This window comes from Equus asinus, chromosome 10 (genome assembly GCF_041296235.1).
Source record: "Equus asinus isolate D_3611 breed Donkey chromosome 10, EquAss-T2T_v2, whole genome shotgun sequence".
In the NCBI taxonomy this organism is placed as follows: domain Eukaryota; kingdom Metazoa; phylum Chordata; class Mammalia; order Perissodactyla; family Equidae; genus Equus; species Equus asinus.
The window spans coordinates 22,084,577-22,102,730 of NC_091799.1; the positions used below are offsets into that span (position 1 = coordinate 22,084,577).

The following is an 18,154-nucleotide window of genomic DNA, read 5'->3' on the forward strand; positions in this document are numbered from 1 at the left end:
TAAGTGGAAGAAGGTAGATAAAACAGGCCACATATTGTATAATTTCATTTATGTGAATGTCCAGAGTAGGCAAATCCATAGAGACAGAAAGATTAGTGGTTGCTAGGGGTTGGGGCTAGGGGGAGAGAGGGATGAGGAGTGAGTACTAATGAGTACAGATTTCTCTCAGATGATGAAAACTTTTCAGTATTAGATAGTGGTGATGGTTGCACAACCTTGTGAATATACCAAAAATTATTGAATTGTACACCTTAAAAGGTAAATTATATCATTCAAAAAAATGATGAACTAGGGAAAAAAACTTATAAAAATGAATAGCTCTAAATAAATAAATCACTTATTTATTTATTAAAAAATTATGTATATTCTGTGTGCCGAACACCAGGCCAATTAATGTAGCTAATGAAAATAAACTAGATATACTCCTTGCCTCTAAGGAAGGGTCTTCCAGTGTAGTTTGGGAGACAGATGTCAAAAGATATCATATAATACATTCTGAAAAGTACTGTAATAGAGTTGTGTTCCAGGTGTTATTGGAACACACAAAAAAAGAATAATTCTATAGGGACTTATTTTGGATTTCTTCTTAGAGGTAAGGTGATAATACCTGAACTAGTTTCAAGAGTATGGATAGTTAGGAAGGAAGGGCCTTGGTAGAGGAAGCAGCACAGGCAAAAGCCTGTAGGTATGAGAAGGGCTGCTGCAAAGGAGAGCCTAGAATCCTGAAAGTCATCTAGGATGTAGCTATAATAATCTAGCTGTCTGACTAGAATGTGACTGAAAATTAGTTTTTTCCTTAAGTCTGAGTTTTGGGGATAGCTTGTGTGATTTCATGAGGCTATGAACCTTTTCATGGATTTTGATGTCATTTTCCTGGTAAGTCTAAGAATTTGCCATTTCAAAGTACTTATCCAGATTTTACAGTATATAGCATTTTGACATGGAAGGACCAGATAATCTACGTAAAGCACTTAGCATAGTGCCTGGAAGGTGGTCGATAAATGTTAGTTATTATTGTTGTAAGGAAATCCTAATCATTTTCCTTGTTGCCTTTATTTAACTTTAGAGAATAAGCAAAGCCCTAAAATATCTTTAAACTCTAAACCAGTGCGTTTGTACCTACTATTATTACCCACTCTTCCTTAGTTAATTTCTCATTTTGACACACAAACATAGAAGTAAATAAATATCTGCTAGACTTAAAGGCAACCCATACTCCTTGTTGTTTATACTCTAGCTTTAAAAGGGCTTCTCTAGTTTGAGAAAAACCCTCTAATCTAGTTGGGATGCAACATATTGAATTCTGGCATCATTAACAAGATCATTTTCTTGAATCACCACATACCTAAGCTCTGCCAAAGTTTGACTTCCTAAAAGGGCATGCGAAAGCCATGATGAGATCATCTGGAGCTGATTGCTTGGTGACTCAACAAAGAAAATCCTTTGTGTATAAAAAAAAAAGATAAGTTTGTGTATTTTGTATCAGTTTAGTGAGTAGCCATTTCGTTAGTGTTTCGTTTATCCAACAGATATTCACTGAGTGCCTCCTGTGTGCCAGGAACCGTTTTAGGCCCTGGATGTATAGCAGTTAACAAAATGGACAAAAATGGCCTTTCCTCAAGGAGTTTACATTTCTGCTAATCTAACTCCTAATAGAACAACTCTTCCTTTACATGTCTGTCTTCTTTGTCCCAAAGAATTCTACTGGTAGACTATATTGTTTCTGTTGAGAACTTAACTGCACAGGATTTTTTTTTAGCTTCCAGTAGGAAAAATCTTTATTTAAAGAATGAGTGTAAAGGAACTGATGGGTCACATTAGAGCCTGGAATTTGTTTGCATTTCTTTTTGCCCTCACCAGAATATGAGACCTGTTACTATGATTCTGTGAATTAGCAGACTAAGATGGCAATGAAATTCATTGCCTTGTTGTCACTGTGGAAATGCCTGAAGTGTTTTCTATTAGTGGTTTCACTTATTAATTTTATGAAAAATTCCAAATGAGGAAAACTTATCAGTCAAAGACAGTGATTTATCATTTGCCCTTCGTTAAATTTTCTCTCCAGTAAAATTGGTTCTCCACCCAAGACTCCTGTAAGTAATGTAGCGGCTACCTCATCTGGGCCCTCTAATGTTGGAACAGAGCTGAATTCTGTGCCTCCAAAATCCAGCCCGTTTATAACTAGAGTACCGGTATATCCTCAGCATTCTGAAAACATTCAGTATTTTCAAGATCCAAGGACTCAGATACCCTTTGAAGTCCCACAGTACCCACAGACAGGTAAGTAATTTTAGACAATTCTAAGAAAAAAAGAAATTGTAATGTTAAACATTTGTTGCCATTAGATAAGTAAGTGAATCATTTATATCTATCTATAGATAGAAGTAGATTTATATCTATTAATTAAAAAATTAATCCTTTGGACTACATGACCCCTAAGCTTTCTTCCTGACCTAAGAATCTATAATTCTACGCACCATTGGTTTTAAGGTTCTCATTCTTGTGAATCAAATACAGAGTCCATGGATGAGCTTCAGGGAGTTCTGTGAATCCCCTGAAATAGTATGCAAAATGTTTGGTTTATATATACTTATGTATAATTTTGAAAAGACAACACACAACTTACGTAGATTTTGAAAGAGGTCTTTAATCTCTGCTCCCAAAAAGGTTACGAATCAATGGTGCAACTAATTTCTTAATCCAAAACCTATGGCAATAGATTCCCTAGAAGGAGATTGACTAGCCATCTGTTAATAGCTCTGTCATTTGTTTTTAAGGAGCAGTCTAACATTAGCAATGAACGTTAATGATTTTCGTATAGTGGTGTCTTGAAAGTATATAGATTCTTTCTAAAGAGGGGGTAACTGGGGTTCAAAGTTTATTTTTCCACATTAAAGCCTGCTTTAAACTTAAATCATTGTAAAATGTTGGATTTTACTAAGATTATGTTACATATTCCTCTTTCCAATTTTCAAGGATACTACCCACCACCTCCAACGGTACCAGCTGGCGTGGCTCCCTGTGTTCCTCGCTTTGTGAGGTCCAATAATGTTCCAGAGTCCTCTCTCCCACCTGCTTCCATGCCATATGCCGATCATTACAGTACATTTTCCCCTCGAGATCGAATGAATTCTTCTCCTTACCAACCTCCTCCTCCGCAGCCGTATGGACCAGTTCCTCCAGTACCTTCTGGAATGTATGCTCCTGTGTACGACAGCAGGCGCATCTGGCGCCCACCTATGTACCAACGAGATGACATTATTAGAAGCAATTCTTTACCTCCAATGGATGTGATGCACTCGTCTGTCTATCAGACATCTTTGCGAGAAAGATATAACTCATTAGATGGGTATTATTCAGTGGCTTGTCAGCCACCAAGTGAACCAAGGACAACCGTGCCTTTACCAAGGGTAAGTAATAATGGAAATAGGAATGCTCCCGTACTATAGTGGTTAGGAGCCCAGTGTCTGGTATCAGACCACCTGGGTATCTATACTGGCTCCTCCACTTACTGATTGTGTGACTTATGGAAGTTACTTGACTTCTCTATATTAGTTTTTTCATCTGTTTGATGGAAATAATAGTTGAACCTACCTCATAAGGCTGTTGTGAGGATTAAATCAGAAAAAAACAAAGCTCTTAGAACTGGACCTGATGCATATTAATGCTCAATAAATGTTATGTTTGGATAGGAAATTGATGGGAAGGTAAAAAGAAATCTTCAAAATACAAGGACAGGGCCTCTTTTCAGTATTCCCACATATATACAAATGACTTTCCTAAACCAGAAAAGTGAGAGCTCAGATTTTACTTTTAACATCACTTGACTAAATATTAACCCTTTCATTTAAGTGTGTGGAGAATAGGCTAGGGTGACTTCTCTCCTGTATTTTTTTTTTTTTTTTTGGTCCCAACAGTATAATAAACTGTTTACATTATTTCCACAGAGCATAGTTAATTTTATTTACTGCTCCCTACATGATTAAGATTGTTTCTTTTATCCCCCCTTAGGAACCTTGTGGTCATTTGAAGACCAGTTGCGAGGAGCAGATAAGAAGAAAGCCAGAGCAGTGGGCACAGTACCACACTCAGAAAGCACCTCTTGTCTCTTCAACTCTTCCTGTGGCAACACAGTCACCAACACCACCTTCTCCTCTATTCAGTGTAGACTTTCGCGCTGATGTAAGAAAGGTTTTAATCACTTAATGTTGCAGGAATAGTTCACGCAGCTGACTTCAGAGCACTCATTCAAATCAGGGTTAGCTATTTTGGATATTTTGCAGTGGTTTGGTGTGTAGTTGAGTTTAGTTCAATAAACATCAAGTATGTAAGCACTATGGCTAGGTATTTGAGACTCTGAAGACCATTGTCGTGGTCCTTTTTCCACTAAGAATTCAAAATTTTTCCAGCAATATACTTCTCATCATTTTTATGGCTTTTATTAACAATAAATTTTATATCTACCATTTATTGAGCACTTACTTGTGCCAGGCACTGTACTAGCCATTTACATAATGTTATTTTATTTAATTCTCACAAAAACCCTAGGGGGCAGGTATTACCTGTATTTTGCAGGTTAGGAATCCTACTCAGAGAAGTTAAGTAATTTGCCCAAATAGTAAATTCAGCCTGGAAGTAGCTGGGATTTGAATCCTGGTCTGTCTGAGGCATTTCCTCCCTACTTCACAAGAGGTGCAGAAATGCCTACTGTGTTATTACTCATGGTGTTTATATCACTGTTGATTATTGTTCTTTTTATTACTAAACAAGTTTTTGTACCAGGATCGTTTCACTGTACCCTGGTGTTTTCAGTATTCTTATATTTAGAGCAAACCATTGTCTTTTTGGGTTTATTCCTCATTCCTAGAGGTTGTAATATAAAAATAATTTTTTTAATTGTTTTATTATGAAAAGTTTTAAACATATATAATAGTGGAGAGAATAGTATAAAAAACCCCATTATCCATCACCCAGCTTCCACAAATGTCAACTCAGTCGATCTCCTTTCATGGGTTCCCCTTCTTCTTACTGGATTATTTTTAGTTAATCCTAGACATCGTATTTTTTCATCCATAAATATTTCAATAAACTAATAAATTTTTAAACTAGATCCAAATTTGTCTCATCAAACTTAGACTTCTTCAGAGCAGCTAAACATTTTGACAACAGAGTGATAGACTTGCCATTTAGTTAATAGAAAAATATATTTATCTTTTTTTATACTATGTCTTAGGAAATAAGTATTTCGCTGAGACTCGGATCTGCTACTAGCTAGTAATATGACTTGAGATAAGTAATTTAACCTTTTTGTCCTTGAGTTTCCCTATCTGTATAATTAGTAAACAAGATTTATTGATTCTTACAAGTTTAATATTCTGGCCCTATAGTAATCCTTACTCACCATCCCTTTAAAATTTATTCACTTCCCCTTCTAGTTCCAGAGCCTTCTTTGAATTCTTTTTGTTCTTCATTTAATACTGTATGGTTTATCAGTTATTTTCCCTTATTTACACATGTTGTTCTTTTCTCAAGAAATTATAAATTTCTTTAGGACATGGACTGTGATCTCTCTGTATGTGTTTGTGTGTGTCTGCTTTCTTTTACTTTTTTTTTTTTTGAGCACCTCATACCATGTCGGAGGCATGTTGTAAATACTTGTTGAATGGTTTTGATGATATCAGTCAGGGCTTTCTTATGCACACTTAAAGGACAATGCAAAAAAAGAAGGCATTCTATTTTTATTAATAAATAATATAAATACAAATAGTATAAGTACTATTTGTTACTTATGACAGTGTTTTATATTATCAAAGGTTTAATTGTTCACTATGAAGTCTTGTATATTCTAGAATAGTCACTTTATATTAGTTACAAGTTTGTAAATTTAAGTTTCTTACTAATTTGGCTATGCCTTTTTTTTTTTTTAATCAGTTCTCTGAGAGTGTGAGTGGTACAAAATTTGAAGAAGATCATCTTTCCCATTATTCTCCCTGGTCTTGTGGCACCATAGGCTCCTGTATAAATGCCATCGATTCAGAGCCCAGAGATGTAATTGCTAATTCAAATGCTGTATTAATGGTATGATTTGGGGGGTGGAGGAATATCATGCATGTTGACTCAAGTTTTAGAATGATTGAATGCTTTTATCTTCATATTGTTGCTATTTAACTCATCTGTAAGCAGCAGAGTCATATTTAGGTAAGTCTGAAATAAATTGCATTTAATGTTTAAATTATTTGAGCATAGTTTGGTGATTTTAAAAATAGATGTTGGATTATCATTGAGATCTACAGCTAGTGTTATATTTACCAGAAACTTAATGTCTTTTGAAAGCATGTACTTGTATTACTAGCTGAAGTAATTGCCAATAGTTCTTTTATTGATCTTTGGTTTATGCAGGACCTGGACAGTGGAGATGTTAAGAGAAGAGTACATTTATTTGAAACTCAGAGAAGGACAAAAGAAGAAGACCCGATAATTCCTTTTAGTGATGGACCTATCATCTCAAAATGGGGTGCAATTTCCAGATCTTCCCGTACAGGTTACCATACCACGGATCCTGTCCAGGCCACTGCTTCCCAAGGAAGTGCAACTAAGCCCATCAGTGTATCAGGTAATTCATTTAACTAATACCTCACCTTATATGTTCTAGCACTGTGCTTTATAATCCTCACTTTGTGAGTATGGAACATATCCCTCCATTTAATAAGCACAGTAAACTCAGAATTAAATGGTTTAGCCAAGAGAACATGGCTAGTTAGATAAAATATGGGTCTTTTTTAAAAGTATACATTTATATCTATATACTGACTTCACTTCTATGATCATTGTTTGTTTCTTTTTACATTTCTATAGATTATGTCCCTTACGTCAATGCTGTTGATTCAAGGTGGAGTTCATATGGTAACGAGGCCACATCATCAGCGCACTATATTGAACGGTAATGTTACTCTTCATGCTTTAGGATTCTCTATTCTCAGACTTAACAGTATCCTCAGAGTACAGATTCTACTCCCGATTATTCATGAAATGTGCTTTACTAATTTTAGCTATAAAATAAATTTCTCCCCTCTCCCCCAGAGCCCCAGTACATAGTTCTATATTCTAGTTATAAGTTCTTCTAGTTCTTCTATGTGAGCCACCACCACATGACTACTGACAGAAGAGTGGTATGGTTCCACGCCCAGGAACCAAACGTGGGCCACTGAAGTGGAGCGCACCAAACTTTAACTGCTAGGCCATCAAGGCTGGCTCTAAAATAAATTTCTGAAAAAAATTTTACTTTTACATTTGGAATGATGACTAAAACTTCCAGAGTTGATCTGTTACATAGAACATATGTAGTATGTAGTCATTACTGCTTTAGTTGCTTAATTTAGTTCACCTTTATTACAGTAAATGTATTTCTCTTTAAAGGGACAGATTCATCGTTACTGATTTATCTGGTCATAGAAAGCATTCCAGTACTGGAGACCTTTTGAGCATTGAACTTCAGCAGGTAGGCTCTGTGTCACTTAGCTCTGAATTTTTAAGAAATAGAATTGCAGTTGAAAGCTATGGTTGGAAGCTAACTTAAATTTTTTTTTTTTCCTATAGGCTAAGAGTAACTCCTTGCTTCTTCAGAGGGAGGCCAATGCTCTGGCCATGCAACAGAAATGGAATTCCCTGGATGAAGGCCGTCACCTTACCTTAAATCTTCTGAGCAAGGAAATTGAACTGAGAAATGGAGAGGTAAAGAGACTGGACCGCTCAGCTTCATGCTTAATGTATTTGTTGTTTGCTGCTGCTGTGCGTTGATTCATGCCATTATTTAATGCGTTTTAGTGTGCCTTTTTCTGATCAATGATTGCTTTTAAAACTTGAAGTAGAAATAAAATTGTGGTCCCAGATTTCTTGAATAATTCTTTACATCAATCATTGGGATTCCCAGTTTAATTAAAAGGGAAGCCCAAGTTTCCACAGGTATGAAAGCAGTATTTTTCTTAATTTCAGAGTGATTATACAGAAGATGCAACTGATACTAAGCCTGATAGGGATATTGAGTTAGAGCTTTCAGCCCTTGATACTGATGAACCTGATGGACAAGGTGAACAAATTGAAGTAAGTACCACAATTAGATATTTAGGAGGCTTTATTCCATTGGAAATTAAAGTATAAAATACTTTCATACTGAAGGATTAACATTTTATTTTCATAGGAGATCCTGGACATACAGCTTGGTATCAGTTCTCAAAATGATCAGTTGCTAAATGGAACAGCAGTGGAAAATGGGCATACAGTCCAACAGCACCAAAAGGAGCCACTGGAGCAGAAGAGGCAGAGTTTAGGTGAAGACCATGTGATTCTGTGAGTGTTAGACAGAAAATTCCTAACCAGTGGGCCTAGGGCGTGAATACTTAAAGAGAAATAGATGCAGTGTTAAATTCATTTTGGGCTTTATCCTGTTAAGGGAAGACCTTATGTAATAGGACAATGATTTGGTCAGTCTGGATTTTTAGGAGAGCAGAGGTAAATTTGAACTAACAAAGTAATCCCTTGTAGTAGCCTGAAACTTGCTTTTTGTTGGGATAAAAGTTAGTCTTTTTGCTTCAACATCAGCTTATACTTCTTCAGTCTGGTAGCCAAACTTCTAGACTACAAAATGGAGACTTAAAACATAGATGAAGGGTCTCCCTTTTTAAAAATCATGTTAAGGTTTTCTTGGCTTTAATATTGTTATTTTGTATAATTACTCCCAAACATATTGTCTAATCTTGAACTTGATATTATTGGCCTTAAATTACTAGTATTTTAAATTTTTATTATAATTTTTGGAAAATGGGACTTTTTTAATGACCTTTGATACTTTTTAGTGATAAAGACATGCCTTTGCTAGGCCCTCTTAAAGTTTGTTACAACTTTACAACTTTTATGAAGCATGTATGGTTACTCTTAAAAAGTTTTCACTTAAAGCTAATTTGTCTTCAATGTCATTTATTTTCTCTCTCAGGGAGGAGCAGAAAACAATTCTGCCGGTAACTTCTTGCTTTAGCCAGCCACTCCCAGTGTCCATTAGCAATGCAAGTTGCCTCCCCATCACCACATCTGTCAGTGTTGGCAACCTCATTCTGAAAACTCATGTTATGTCTGAAGATAAAAACGACTTTTTAAAACCTGTTGCAAATGGGAAGATGGTTAACAGCTGAAAGGAGGTTCATCTTTCAAATTTGTGACCATACCATGGAAGCATTTACACTAGCTTTTTATATATATAATATATATTATATAATGTATATTTTTTTTAAAAAAAAGATATTACTGGGGGCATCCATTTCCTGTGGACTCTTTGATACTTCAAGCCCTCTTGCATTAGCATTATGAAAAAAAAAGAAAATTTACTTTACTAGGGTAACACGTTCACTTTCCAGAAGTGATTGGAATTTGGACATTTAACTTAAGCTTCAAGCAGCTTTTTATGAGTTTGTAGCAATCCGGTGCAGTAACTGAGCCATTTCCTATTTTAAATGGCTTCTATAGAAAATTAACAACTCAGTTATTAAACTAGCAGGATCCTACAATGATACATCTAGTGAAAGTAGACTTAATTAACTTATTTATTTCTATTTTTTTGTTTCACTGAGAGAAATTTCCATCTCATTCCAGCTGCTTTATTTATCTTTTTCATGGAACTTTGCATGGATTTTTTTTCTTTATTTTTTTTTTTTTTTTACTTTGAAGAGTGGAGTTAGACGTTCTTATCATAGAATTTTACAGGGTTATATACTAGCTTTCTTTACTGCATTATATGTAGGAGTGTGGTGCAGTGCTTTTATCTGTAGCATTTAAATTTTTTTTAATTTTCCATTTTTTCAAGAATAGTTTCTGCTTTGTTAATATTTATACACAGGCTACTTGTTGAAGTAAGTAATTAAATATATAACCAAGTGCCTAAGTCTTTCAGCTGATGTACTAGATATTAAATTCTCCTAAGTTATGCAGAATCGTTTTTACAATTTTGATAAATTATGCACTAATGTAATGGCAGTTTTTTAAAATGCAGATTTAAGCCTGTACATTATTGAATCTGATGACTTGGCAAAAGAATCAGGTGCTTTCAGCTTTCTTGAGAAAACCCTGTATGTAGCGTTTGCACTGACTAACAAGATGGTATTGCTGGGTTTTTAATTTAAACTAATTAATTTGGATGTTCATTGCATTATCTTGGTTAAATATTGTTTATTGTTACTTCATGTTGGGGTTTAATTTTCCTTGTTTTCTGACTGTTAGGTTGATAAGACTGAACCATGTAATAATAGAACAGTGGCTAACCTGTATTCATACTTAAAAACACGAATAGTTTCTGCCCTGCTAAAATGTGACTGAAAAGTGTTTTGACTTGGCATCTGAAAGTTTGCAGTATGTTCAACCAGCCGTGCCCCAGATTTGTGGGAGGTATTTTATAGAAACCTAAATTTCAGTCAACATTTGAAAACAAAAGCTGGGCATTCCTTCCTGATAATCTTACGTATAGTTTGTCTCTTTGTTTTTCCCCCATTTCTTTAAGATTAGTTTGACTTTTATTATTATTTTTTTAATTAACTTCTGTGAAGTTGTTTACTCTGAAAATTGTACTGGAATATTTTAAGCCAAGCTGATCTTTCACCAGGTGTACTGTATGTAAGGGCTTTTCCTGCTAGCAAGATGCTTAAACAGGATCATGTTATTGGTCGTCTGAGCTATTTAGTTGTTTTACAAAACCACAGCATTGTATCAGATAAGATTTTGATAAAAAGTTTTGTGCACATTTCCAGGGGCGGGAGGGTTGACATTTCCCTGAAATTTCTTGATCAGAATGAGTAAATACTGGTGTTTGATACCTGTCTTAATGAACATGCTCATAAGGTGACTGATAAGTTGTAAATATACCTGAGAAACAAAAGGGTAGTTTTGATATTCTGGTGTCAGTATGGAAGATCTTACACATTTATTTAATACTCAGATGTATAAAGATGTTTGTTTTAGCATAACAGCACAGTAGCCTTGACTTAGTTTCCTTCGGTTGGTACTGTACCTTTTTGCCATGGCCAGTGCTCCCTATCCCTACAAAGACATTTTATTTATTTCACTCTGTAACCTGAAGTGAATAGGAACAAGAATTTTAAACCATGTTACATTAACTTATTTCTGACATTATAAATTAGCCTAGGATATTACAGGAACATGATTGTTATATAATTTATATCAGAACCTTTCTATAAATATGCGCTTATTACATTTGAAATGCTTCCAATGTACTTTATTTGCTGTTTGTATTTCCAAAAAGGATATGCAAACCAGTATGTCTATTTCATGGATATTTAAATAGTGAGATCTTCCATGTTGAAGGTAATGTATTTTTTTTTAAGATTTTAAAATTGCTATTTTGTTACAAAATAGAGACCTATTAACAGTTTGAGAGCTCCTTATGTGCCCTCAGGGAAAGAACCCTCTGTGCAACAGAACTACGCAAAACATCTTCAGCACGTTCTGAGGGTGAATATATACTACATAAATTGATCTTGTGTATTTAACCTTATCTTTTTAATTTTAAAATTGAAATTTTGAAACTTGGTTGTGCTCTGCTGGAGGGGGTTGGGATAAACTGCTTAGGTGTTTGCCTACTTGTCCAGTGAAATTACATTTGCATCAGTGTATGTATATACCTGCCAACCTTATTGATATGTCTCAGAACATTTATATTAAAATAATGCTTGTCTTGCAGCAGGTGATCCCATAAAACAATAATTCCCTGTTCTTAAAAACTTACTCTTTTTCTCACTAATAACATAGGAATTGTTTCTGTATTGGGATTATTCTGTATTGCATCCTTTATGTAGTGTCCATCTTCTGTTTCTCATGGTGGATTTAATGTGAAGTAAAGACATTGGTTTTCTGCCACTTTAGAAGAAAGAGCAGTTTGTCTGTTCCTTCTTCAAAATGGTACCTACTGATGTCGTACAGGAAAAAATTACAAATCAGACCTAAGATGTGACTTATTAAAATTGGGAGCATTCCATGTCATTTGACCCTTTTACCAACATGTTGTGATGTACTTATGTTTGAAACCAAAGGATATAAAGCAGTAAGAGAGGAAGTTTGTAATATTGGTAATAACTAAACTGCATATATTGCCTATGGTCTAATTAGGAAAAAGTAGTCAGAGGTCTGGAAAGTGGGAAAATGGTGAGTTTTCGTTTCTTTGTGTGATTTTTTTTCACTTTTTGTGGGTTTGTTTTTCAGTTTCTAAATCCCATTCTGAAGTCCATGTGCCTCATTCAGATACTGTGAATGTAGCATCAGTAGTTCTCTTTTGTGGTCTCATTTCATTTTATAAATTCTGAGGAAGTTATGTATGTATTTTGTCTAGTTGGTACCTGAACAAAGCAGATTTCCTTGCCTTTGCTGCCATGACGTACTTTCAGTACCATCTGATAAGCCAGTGTCGTGCATGAAAGTTGTGCATTGTAATTTTCAAGAGAAGGTACTTCATTGGGCCAGTGGCACTGATTTTTTTCCTAGTAGCTATTTACTCTTCTAAGAGAATAATAAAAGAAATCTCCTATACTAGAACTGAAATTTTCCATTTGTATGGATCTAGTCACCTTCACTCAAATTTCAAGTTGATGCTGAGTAAATAAAGCACATCCCAATTTTATATGCTTTATATCCTTGAGAAAATTACAGGATGCACAGCAATTTGTAGGAGTTTAAAATGGGATCATTTAAACATTTGGAAACATTGTTTTAAAAATCATCTAGCTTGCTTTTGCATTTTAGATGTTAAAGCCCATGTTGTCTTGTTAACAAGGGTGAGATTTGTAATGATCAGATTCAGCATGTGATTTCAGCTTGAATCTGAATATTTCTTCCCTAGCTTATTTGAGCCGTTTTCTGAGCAGACTGTCACCAGTATTGGTAACTAATCATTAAAGGGAAAAGTTGCATTGCAACTTGTATGAATTAGTTTCCTGGAAGAACTTTTCTTGTGTTTTAGTGAATGAAGAGAGTTGATGGGATCACTTACTGTAACTCCTTCTACATAAGAACCCCTTCTGCAAGCAGAACACAAATGAACATGCTCAAGGAGTATCCCATTTTCTGGATAAATTGAATAAATTTGCTAGTTACTCCTTTATACTAGCGGTTTCTTTGTATCCCTTTGCTGGCAAGGGAATACAAGGAGTCAAGGCCACTGATCAGAACACCCCACATTTGAGTGGAGTCTTATTTCTACTCCAAGAGCAGTTATTCCCCCAAGTCCAAAATTGGCAGTTTTTTCTTTTTTTAAATAAAATTTTAAAAATGTCCTCAAACCAGTGGAACATAGACACTGGCTGCACTTAGTACTGCCAAAAGCCAAGGTCATTTGCATATATTCCATCAATCTGTCAAGAATTAGGCCTCACTTTATAACCCAAGGCATGGATGTGCATGCATTCTCTTAGCTGGGCAAACAATTATACTGTAGTTGTGATACAACACATGTGGCTTTTATTTGTACTGCACATATCCACTGTACAGCCACTTGGGAGTATCGTGGTTAGCTTGCAGCAACTGCTGTCTGCATTTATACTGTTTATTGCATATTCTTTTCCCTGGAAGTGAAAGAGAAATGTTTTTCTTGTTGCATTGATTACATTTTATAAATTTGCTTAGCTGGAAAGTTTGGGAAAAGAGGCCTGTTTGTCAATTGTACAACCGATTGTGAAGCTCTAGTGTGAATATTTTTACGTCTGTATTAGACATTTTCTTTGCAAATCTATTGTTCGATTGAAATGTAAATGAAATTAAAGATGGTGTACACCCATCATGTAAAAAGCAGGCACCATCTCTAAGATGGATTTAATGCTCATTTTTAAGGCATATACTCAGCTTCTATTTAAAACTATAATTTAAAATAATTCTGTACAATGAAATGGGGAATATATATGGGAATAAATTCTATTCCATTTATTTCAATTTGAATTTCCAAATTGTAATGTTTCCCTTTGTGCTATAGGAATAGGATTAAATGGGGGAAGGCTAGGACTAATAAGGCCTGTATATGGGGGGAGGGCAGAGATGGAACAATGAGGGTTGTGATGATAGTGAATAGCAAAGAGTGAATTCTGTGTGTTTTTGCTGTAGCACTGAAGTGAAGAGATATTAGCTTTGGCTGTTCACAGAATAGAGCATCATGATTTTCAGTGTTTGAGAGAAAATTGATGGAAAAAGTTTGCAGTACTTGACATGTATTTGCATGCACAAAATAAAATTATTTGTCCACCTTAAAAGTTGTTTGTTTAGTGTCAATATTAAGTTTATGGTGCATTTTAGTTATCTTGATTTCCTTGGTATATTTTTTGGCTTAATTAAGCTACCAGGATACTCATTAAATTGAAATTTAAGTAAATCACCTGCCTCATGCATGCATCATTGGGAGGGATCTGAAAGAAATGAATAGACCAGGGAGGATGAAATATTTCTCAATTTGATCAGTCACTTCATTCATTCAATATAGACTACCTTTATATGGGAGATGAAGACATAGATAATACTAGCAGTTCACAATCTAGTGGAGAAAATAGGACAAATACATAAATAACTATACAAAGCAGTGTATTATCGAAGTATGAAGACAGTTCTGTGGAACCTCAGAATATGAACAGAGAATAGCCTAAGTGGATCTAGAAACCATTTTCACTGGGCCTTGAGTAGTCTGCACATTCACTCAGCTGATGTATTTTAAGCCCCTGTCTTTACAGGTCATTAAGGTTAAAGGTCAGTGAAACATGATCCCTTTCTCTAGAAGCTCACAGTGTGGAAAATGGGAAAGACAAATCAGAATAATCAGCTCAGTGAGCTATGTTCTAATGTACGGTGTATGGAGACTCTGAAAGGGAGATTATGGGGTGGGAGGTAGTGGTGGCGAGCCAGAGGGAGTACTTCTTTGAGAAAGGACCTTGGACAAGACTTTGCAGGCTGAATAACATTTCCCCAAGTAGAGATGAGAGAGAAAACACCCAGAGCACCTACTCTACCTTCACAACAACCCACTCTATCTTAGTAGTCCTTCACTGTAGATAGTATGGTCCCTATTTTATATTTGAGACGTTAAGTAACTTCCTCAAGACCTCGTAACTAGAAAGAAGTGGAGTCAGAATTCTGATTGAAGTCTGTCCTTGTTCTACTTCCCAAAGGTGGTGATGGTGGTGGTTGGAACCTATTTTAGCCATACCTATTAGAGTGGAAGGAGTGTTTAAGGAATAGCTCAACTAACTCTTAGAGCACTTAATATGTTCCAGACACAGTTGTTGTTTGTTTGTTTTGAGGAAGATTAGCCCTGATCTAACTGCTGTCAATTCTCCTCTTTTTGTTGAGGAAGACTGGCCCTGAGCTAACATCCATGCCTATCTTCCTCTACTTTATATGTGGGATGCCTACCACAGCATGGCTTGCCAAGTGGTGCCATGTCCCCACCCGGGATCCGAACCTGCAAACCGCAGGCCACCGAAGCGGAACGTGCAACCTTAACCGCTGCGCCACCGGGCTGGCCCTCCAGACACAGTTTTAAATGCTATAGGTATATTATAATCTAGGACCATTATTGTCACCATTTTACACATGAGAAAACTAAGGCAGAGACCTTTGAAAATTTGCCCAAGTTCACACAGCTAGATGAGGTATGTAGGGATCTCTATGAAGGACATTGAATACCATACTAAAGAGACCATTAGGGAATCTTGGAAGTTAGATGATCTGAACAATTTCTGGTTTTAGAAAGATCACTTTGGCAGTAGTGTGAGGTGAAGTTTGGAGACAGACCAGCAGGGAGGCCAGGTCAACAATCTAGGTAAGAACTCTTTAGAGCATGGCCAAGCAGGGATGCAGGAAAAGAGATGAATTTGAAAAGTAGGAGAGAGCAACTACGAGATTTGTTGTAGAGGGAGTGTAGTAGACATCTACACACTATAGTGAATTAAATTTGCCTTAGAATCCCAGATCTTGTTGCTGACAACAGACCAATATTTGTGAAACGTAATCTTTTTTTTTTTTTGAGCAAGATTAGCCCTGAGCTAACATCTGCCGCCAACCCTCTTTTTGCTGAGGAAGACTGGCCCTGAGCTAACATCCGTGCCCATCTTTCTCTACTTTATACGTGGGACACCTGCCGTAGCATGGATTGATAAGCAGTGCTCGGTCCATGCCCAAGATCTGAACTGATGAACCCTGGGCCACCAGAGCAGAGAGCGCCAACTTAACCGCCATGCTACCATGAGACATGTAATCTTGTTTAAGCCCTGGAGTGACTGTTGAGATCCAGAAGAAGAGGGAAAAACTGTGGATAGCTGATCCAGGCAAAGGAGAAGAAACTTAATGACGGAAATGAAATTCCAGGAAGATTTTATTCCCTTTGTAGTTAATACCTACTGAAGTAATTATCATGCACTTTAACAAAGATTCAGATTTTTTATAATTGAAAACTCCATAGTGTGGTGGTTCCAAACTTACCTGCACCTTGCAATCACCTAGGGATCTTTTTAAAACCCTAAAGCCCAGATCACACTCCAGACTGATAAAATCACAATCTCTGAGGGGGGGACAAAGGCATCAGCACTTTTGAAGTTTCCCAGGTGCTTCAAGTGTGCAGAAAAGTTTGAGAATCACTGCCATAATGAATGAAAATGGGTTGGGGGCCTGTCTTAGCCCAGGTGCACTAAAGGACACCTGTCATCAAATGTTCAGGCCTGTGTGGTTTTTTCAGAGACTCATTCAGCAAGTATATTTTTGAGAATTTATGTCTCAGGCATTAGGGATACAGGAATGAACTAGTTCCCTAACTTCATGAAACTTACATTATAGTTGGGGGGCAGATGAAGTAAGTAAAAGGTGAATTTAGATAATGGGTAATACAACCAGAATGAATATAATGCAGCCAGATGATGAGGTTTTGTAAGGTGGGAGTGGTAGTTCTCAGCGCTGTGGACAGTTTTAGTTAGGACAGTCTACGAAACATCTCCATTTCAATCTCTAGTAAGTCTCAAACTTAACATATCCAAATCTGAGTTTCTGGTAACCCTCCAAACTACACCTTCAGTCTTCCTATTTCAGTTACTTCCCCCTTGACTACTCTCATTCACGTCTAGTCCAGCAGCAAATCATGTCACCTCTACCTTCAAAATATATTCAGAATTTGACTACTACTCACCACGTAGGTCCAAGCCACAATTCTCTCACCTGAAGTGTGATAGCCTCCTGTTCTCCATGCTTCTGTCCTTGCTTCCCTTCAGCTTATTCTCATCACAGCAGCTAGAGTGATCTCATTAAAATGTTGTCTGATCATTTCACTTCTGTGCTTAAAACCCTCCAAATGCTTCTCATCTCACTCAGTGGAAGCCAAAGTCTTGTCTTTGGAACTCCTCGTGCTCCAGCCATACTGGCTCTGGCGTTCTCCACCACGCTCCCATCGCGGGTCCTTTACATTTGCTAAGGACAGAAGGCTTCCCCCACACCCATCGGATATCTTCATGACTAGATCTCTCACTTTCTTCAGGTCTTTACTGAAAAGTCAACCTCAGTGAGAACTGGATGGAGAGTAATTGGGGGCAGGGGAGGTGCTATTTAAGATAGATGTTTTAGGGGCTGGCCCTGTGTCCTAGTGGTTAAGTTCGGGCGCTCTGCTTCGGTGGTCCAGGGTTTCACTGGTTCGGATCCTGGACGCAGACATGGCACCGCTCGTCAGGCCATGCCGAGGCGGCGTCCCACAACTAGAAGGAACCCACAACTAAAATATACAACTATGTACTGGGGGGATTTGGGGAGAAAAAGCAGGAAAAAAAAAGATTGGCAACAGTTGTTAGCTCAGGTGCCAATCTTTAAAAAGGATAAACAAATTAAATAAAATAGATGTTTTAACCCAAGAGACTGGATGAGGTTGATTGAAGTATGTTTTTAACTTTATATTCTGAAATAATTATGGATTCACAGGAAGTTGCAAAAATAATACAGAGAGGACCCATGTACCCTTCACGCAGTTTCCCCAATATAGCATCTTACATGACTATAGTGTAATATCAGAACCAGGAAATTGACATTGGTAACAATCTACAGATCTTATTCATATTTGTCTGGCTTCACATGCACTCATTTGCCTGCG

The 18,154-nt window shown here is 36.6% G+C and overlaps 1 protein-coding gene across 7 annotated transcripts in view; it reads left to right on the forward strand.

Moving 5' to 3' along the window:
- Positions 1–17,916, forward strand: part of RC3H2 (ring finger and CCCH-type domains 2) — a 53,979-nt gene extending 36,063 nt beyond the window's left edge. Inside the window, exons 11-21 of one of the 7 annotated variants that reach the window (XM_070518804.1) lie at positions 2,066–2,280; positions 2,977–3,410; positions 4,012–4,182; positions 5,932–6,048; positions 6,400–6,613; positions 6,856–6,940; positions 7,417–7,498; positions 7,597–7,731; positions 7,993–8,100; positions 8,198–8,346; positions 16,062–17,916. In XM_070518804.1, the coding sequence (XP_070374905.1) occupies positions 2,066–2,280; positions 2,977–3,410; positions 4,012–4,182; positions 5,932–6,048; positions 6,400–6,613; positions 6,856–6,940; positions 7,417–7,498; positions 7,597–7,731; positions 7,993–8,100; positions 8,198–8,346; positions 16,062–16,077 (1,726 nt within the window). In that variant the 3' untranslated portion in view covers positions 16,078–17,916. Of the gene's footprint in view, positions 1–2,065; positions 2,281–2,976; positions 3,411–4,011; positions 4,183–5,931; positions 6,079–6,399; positions 6,614–6,855; positions 6,941–7,416; positions 7,499–7,596; positions 7,732–7,992; positions 8,101–8,197; positions 8,347–8,989; positions 9,360–16,061 lie in introns of those variants that run through there. The other 6 variants (XM_070518802.1, XM_014840605.3, XM_014840606.3 and 3 more) reach the window with 6 other exon arrangements.
- Positions 17,917–18,154: the final 238 nt, after the last annotated feature.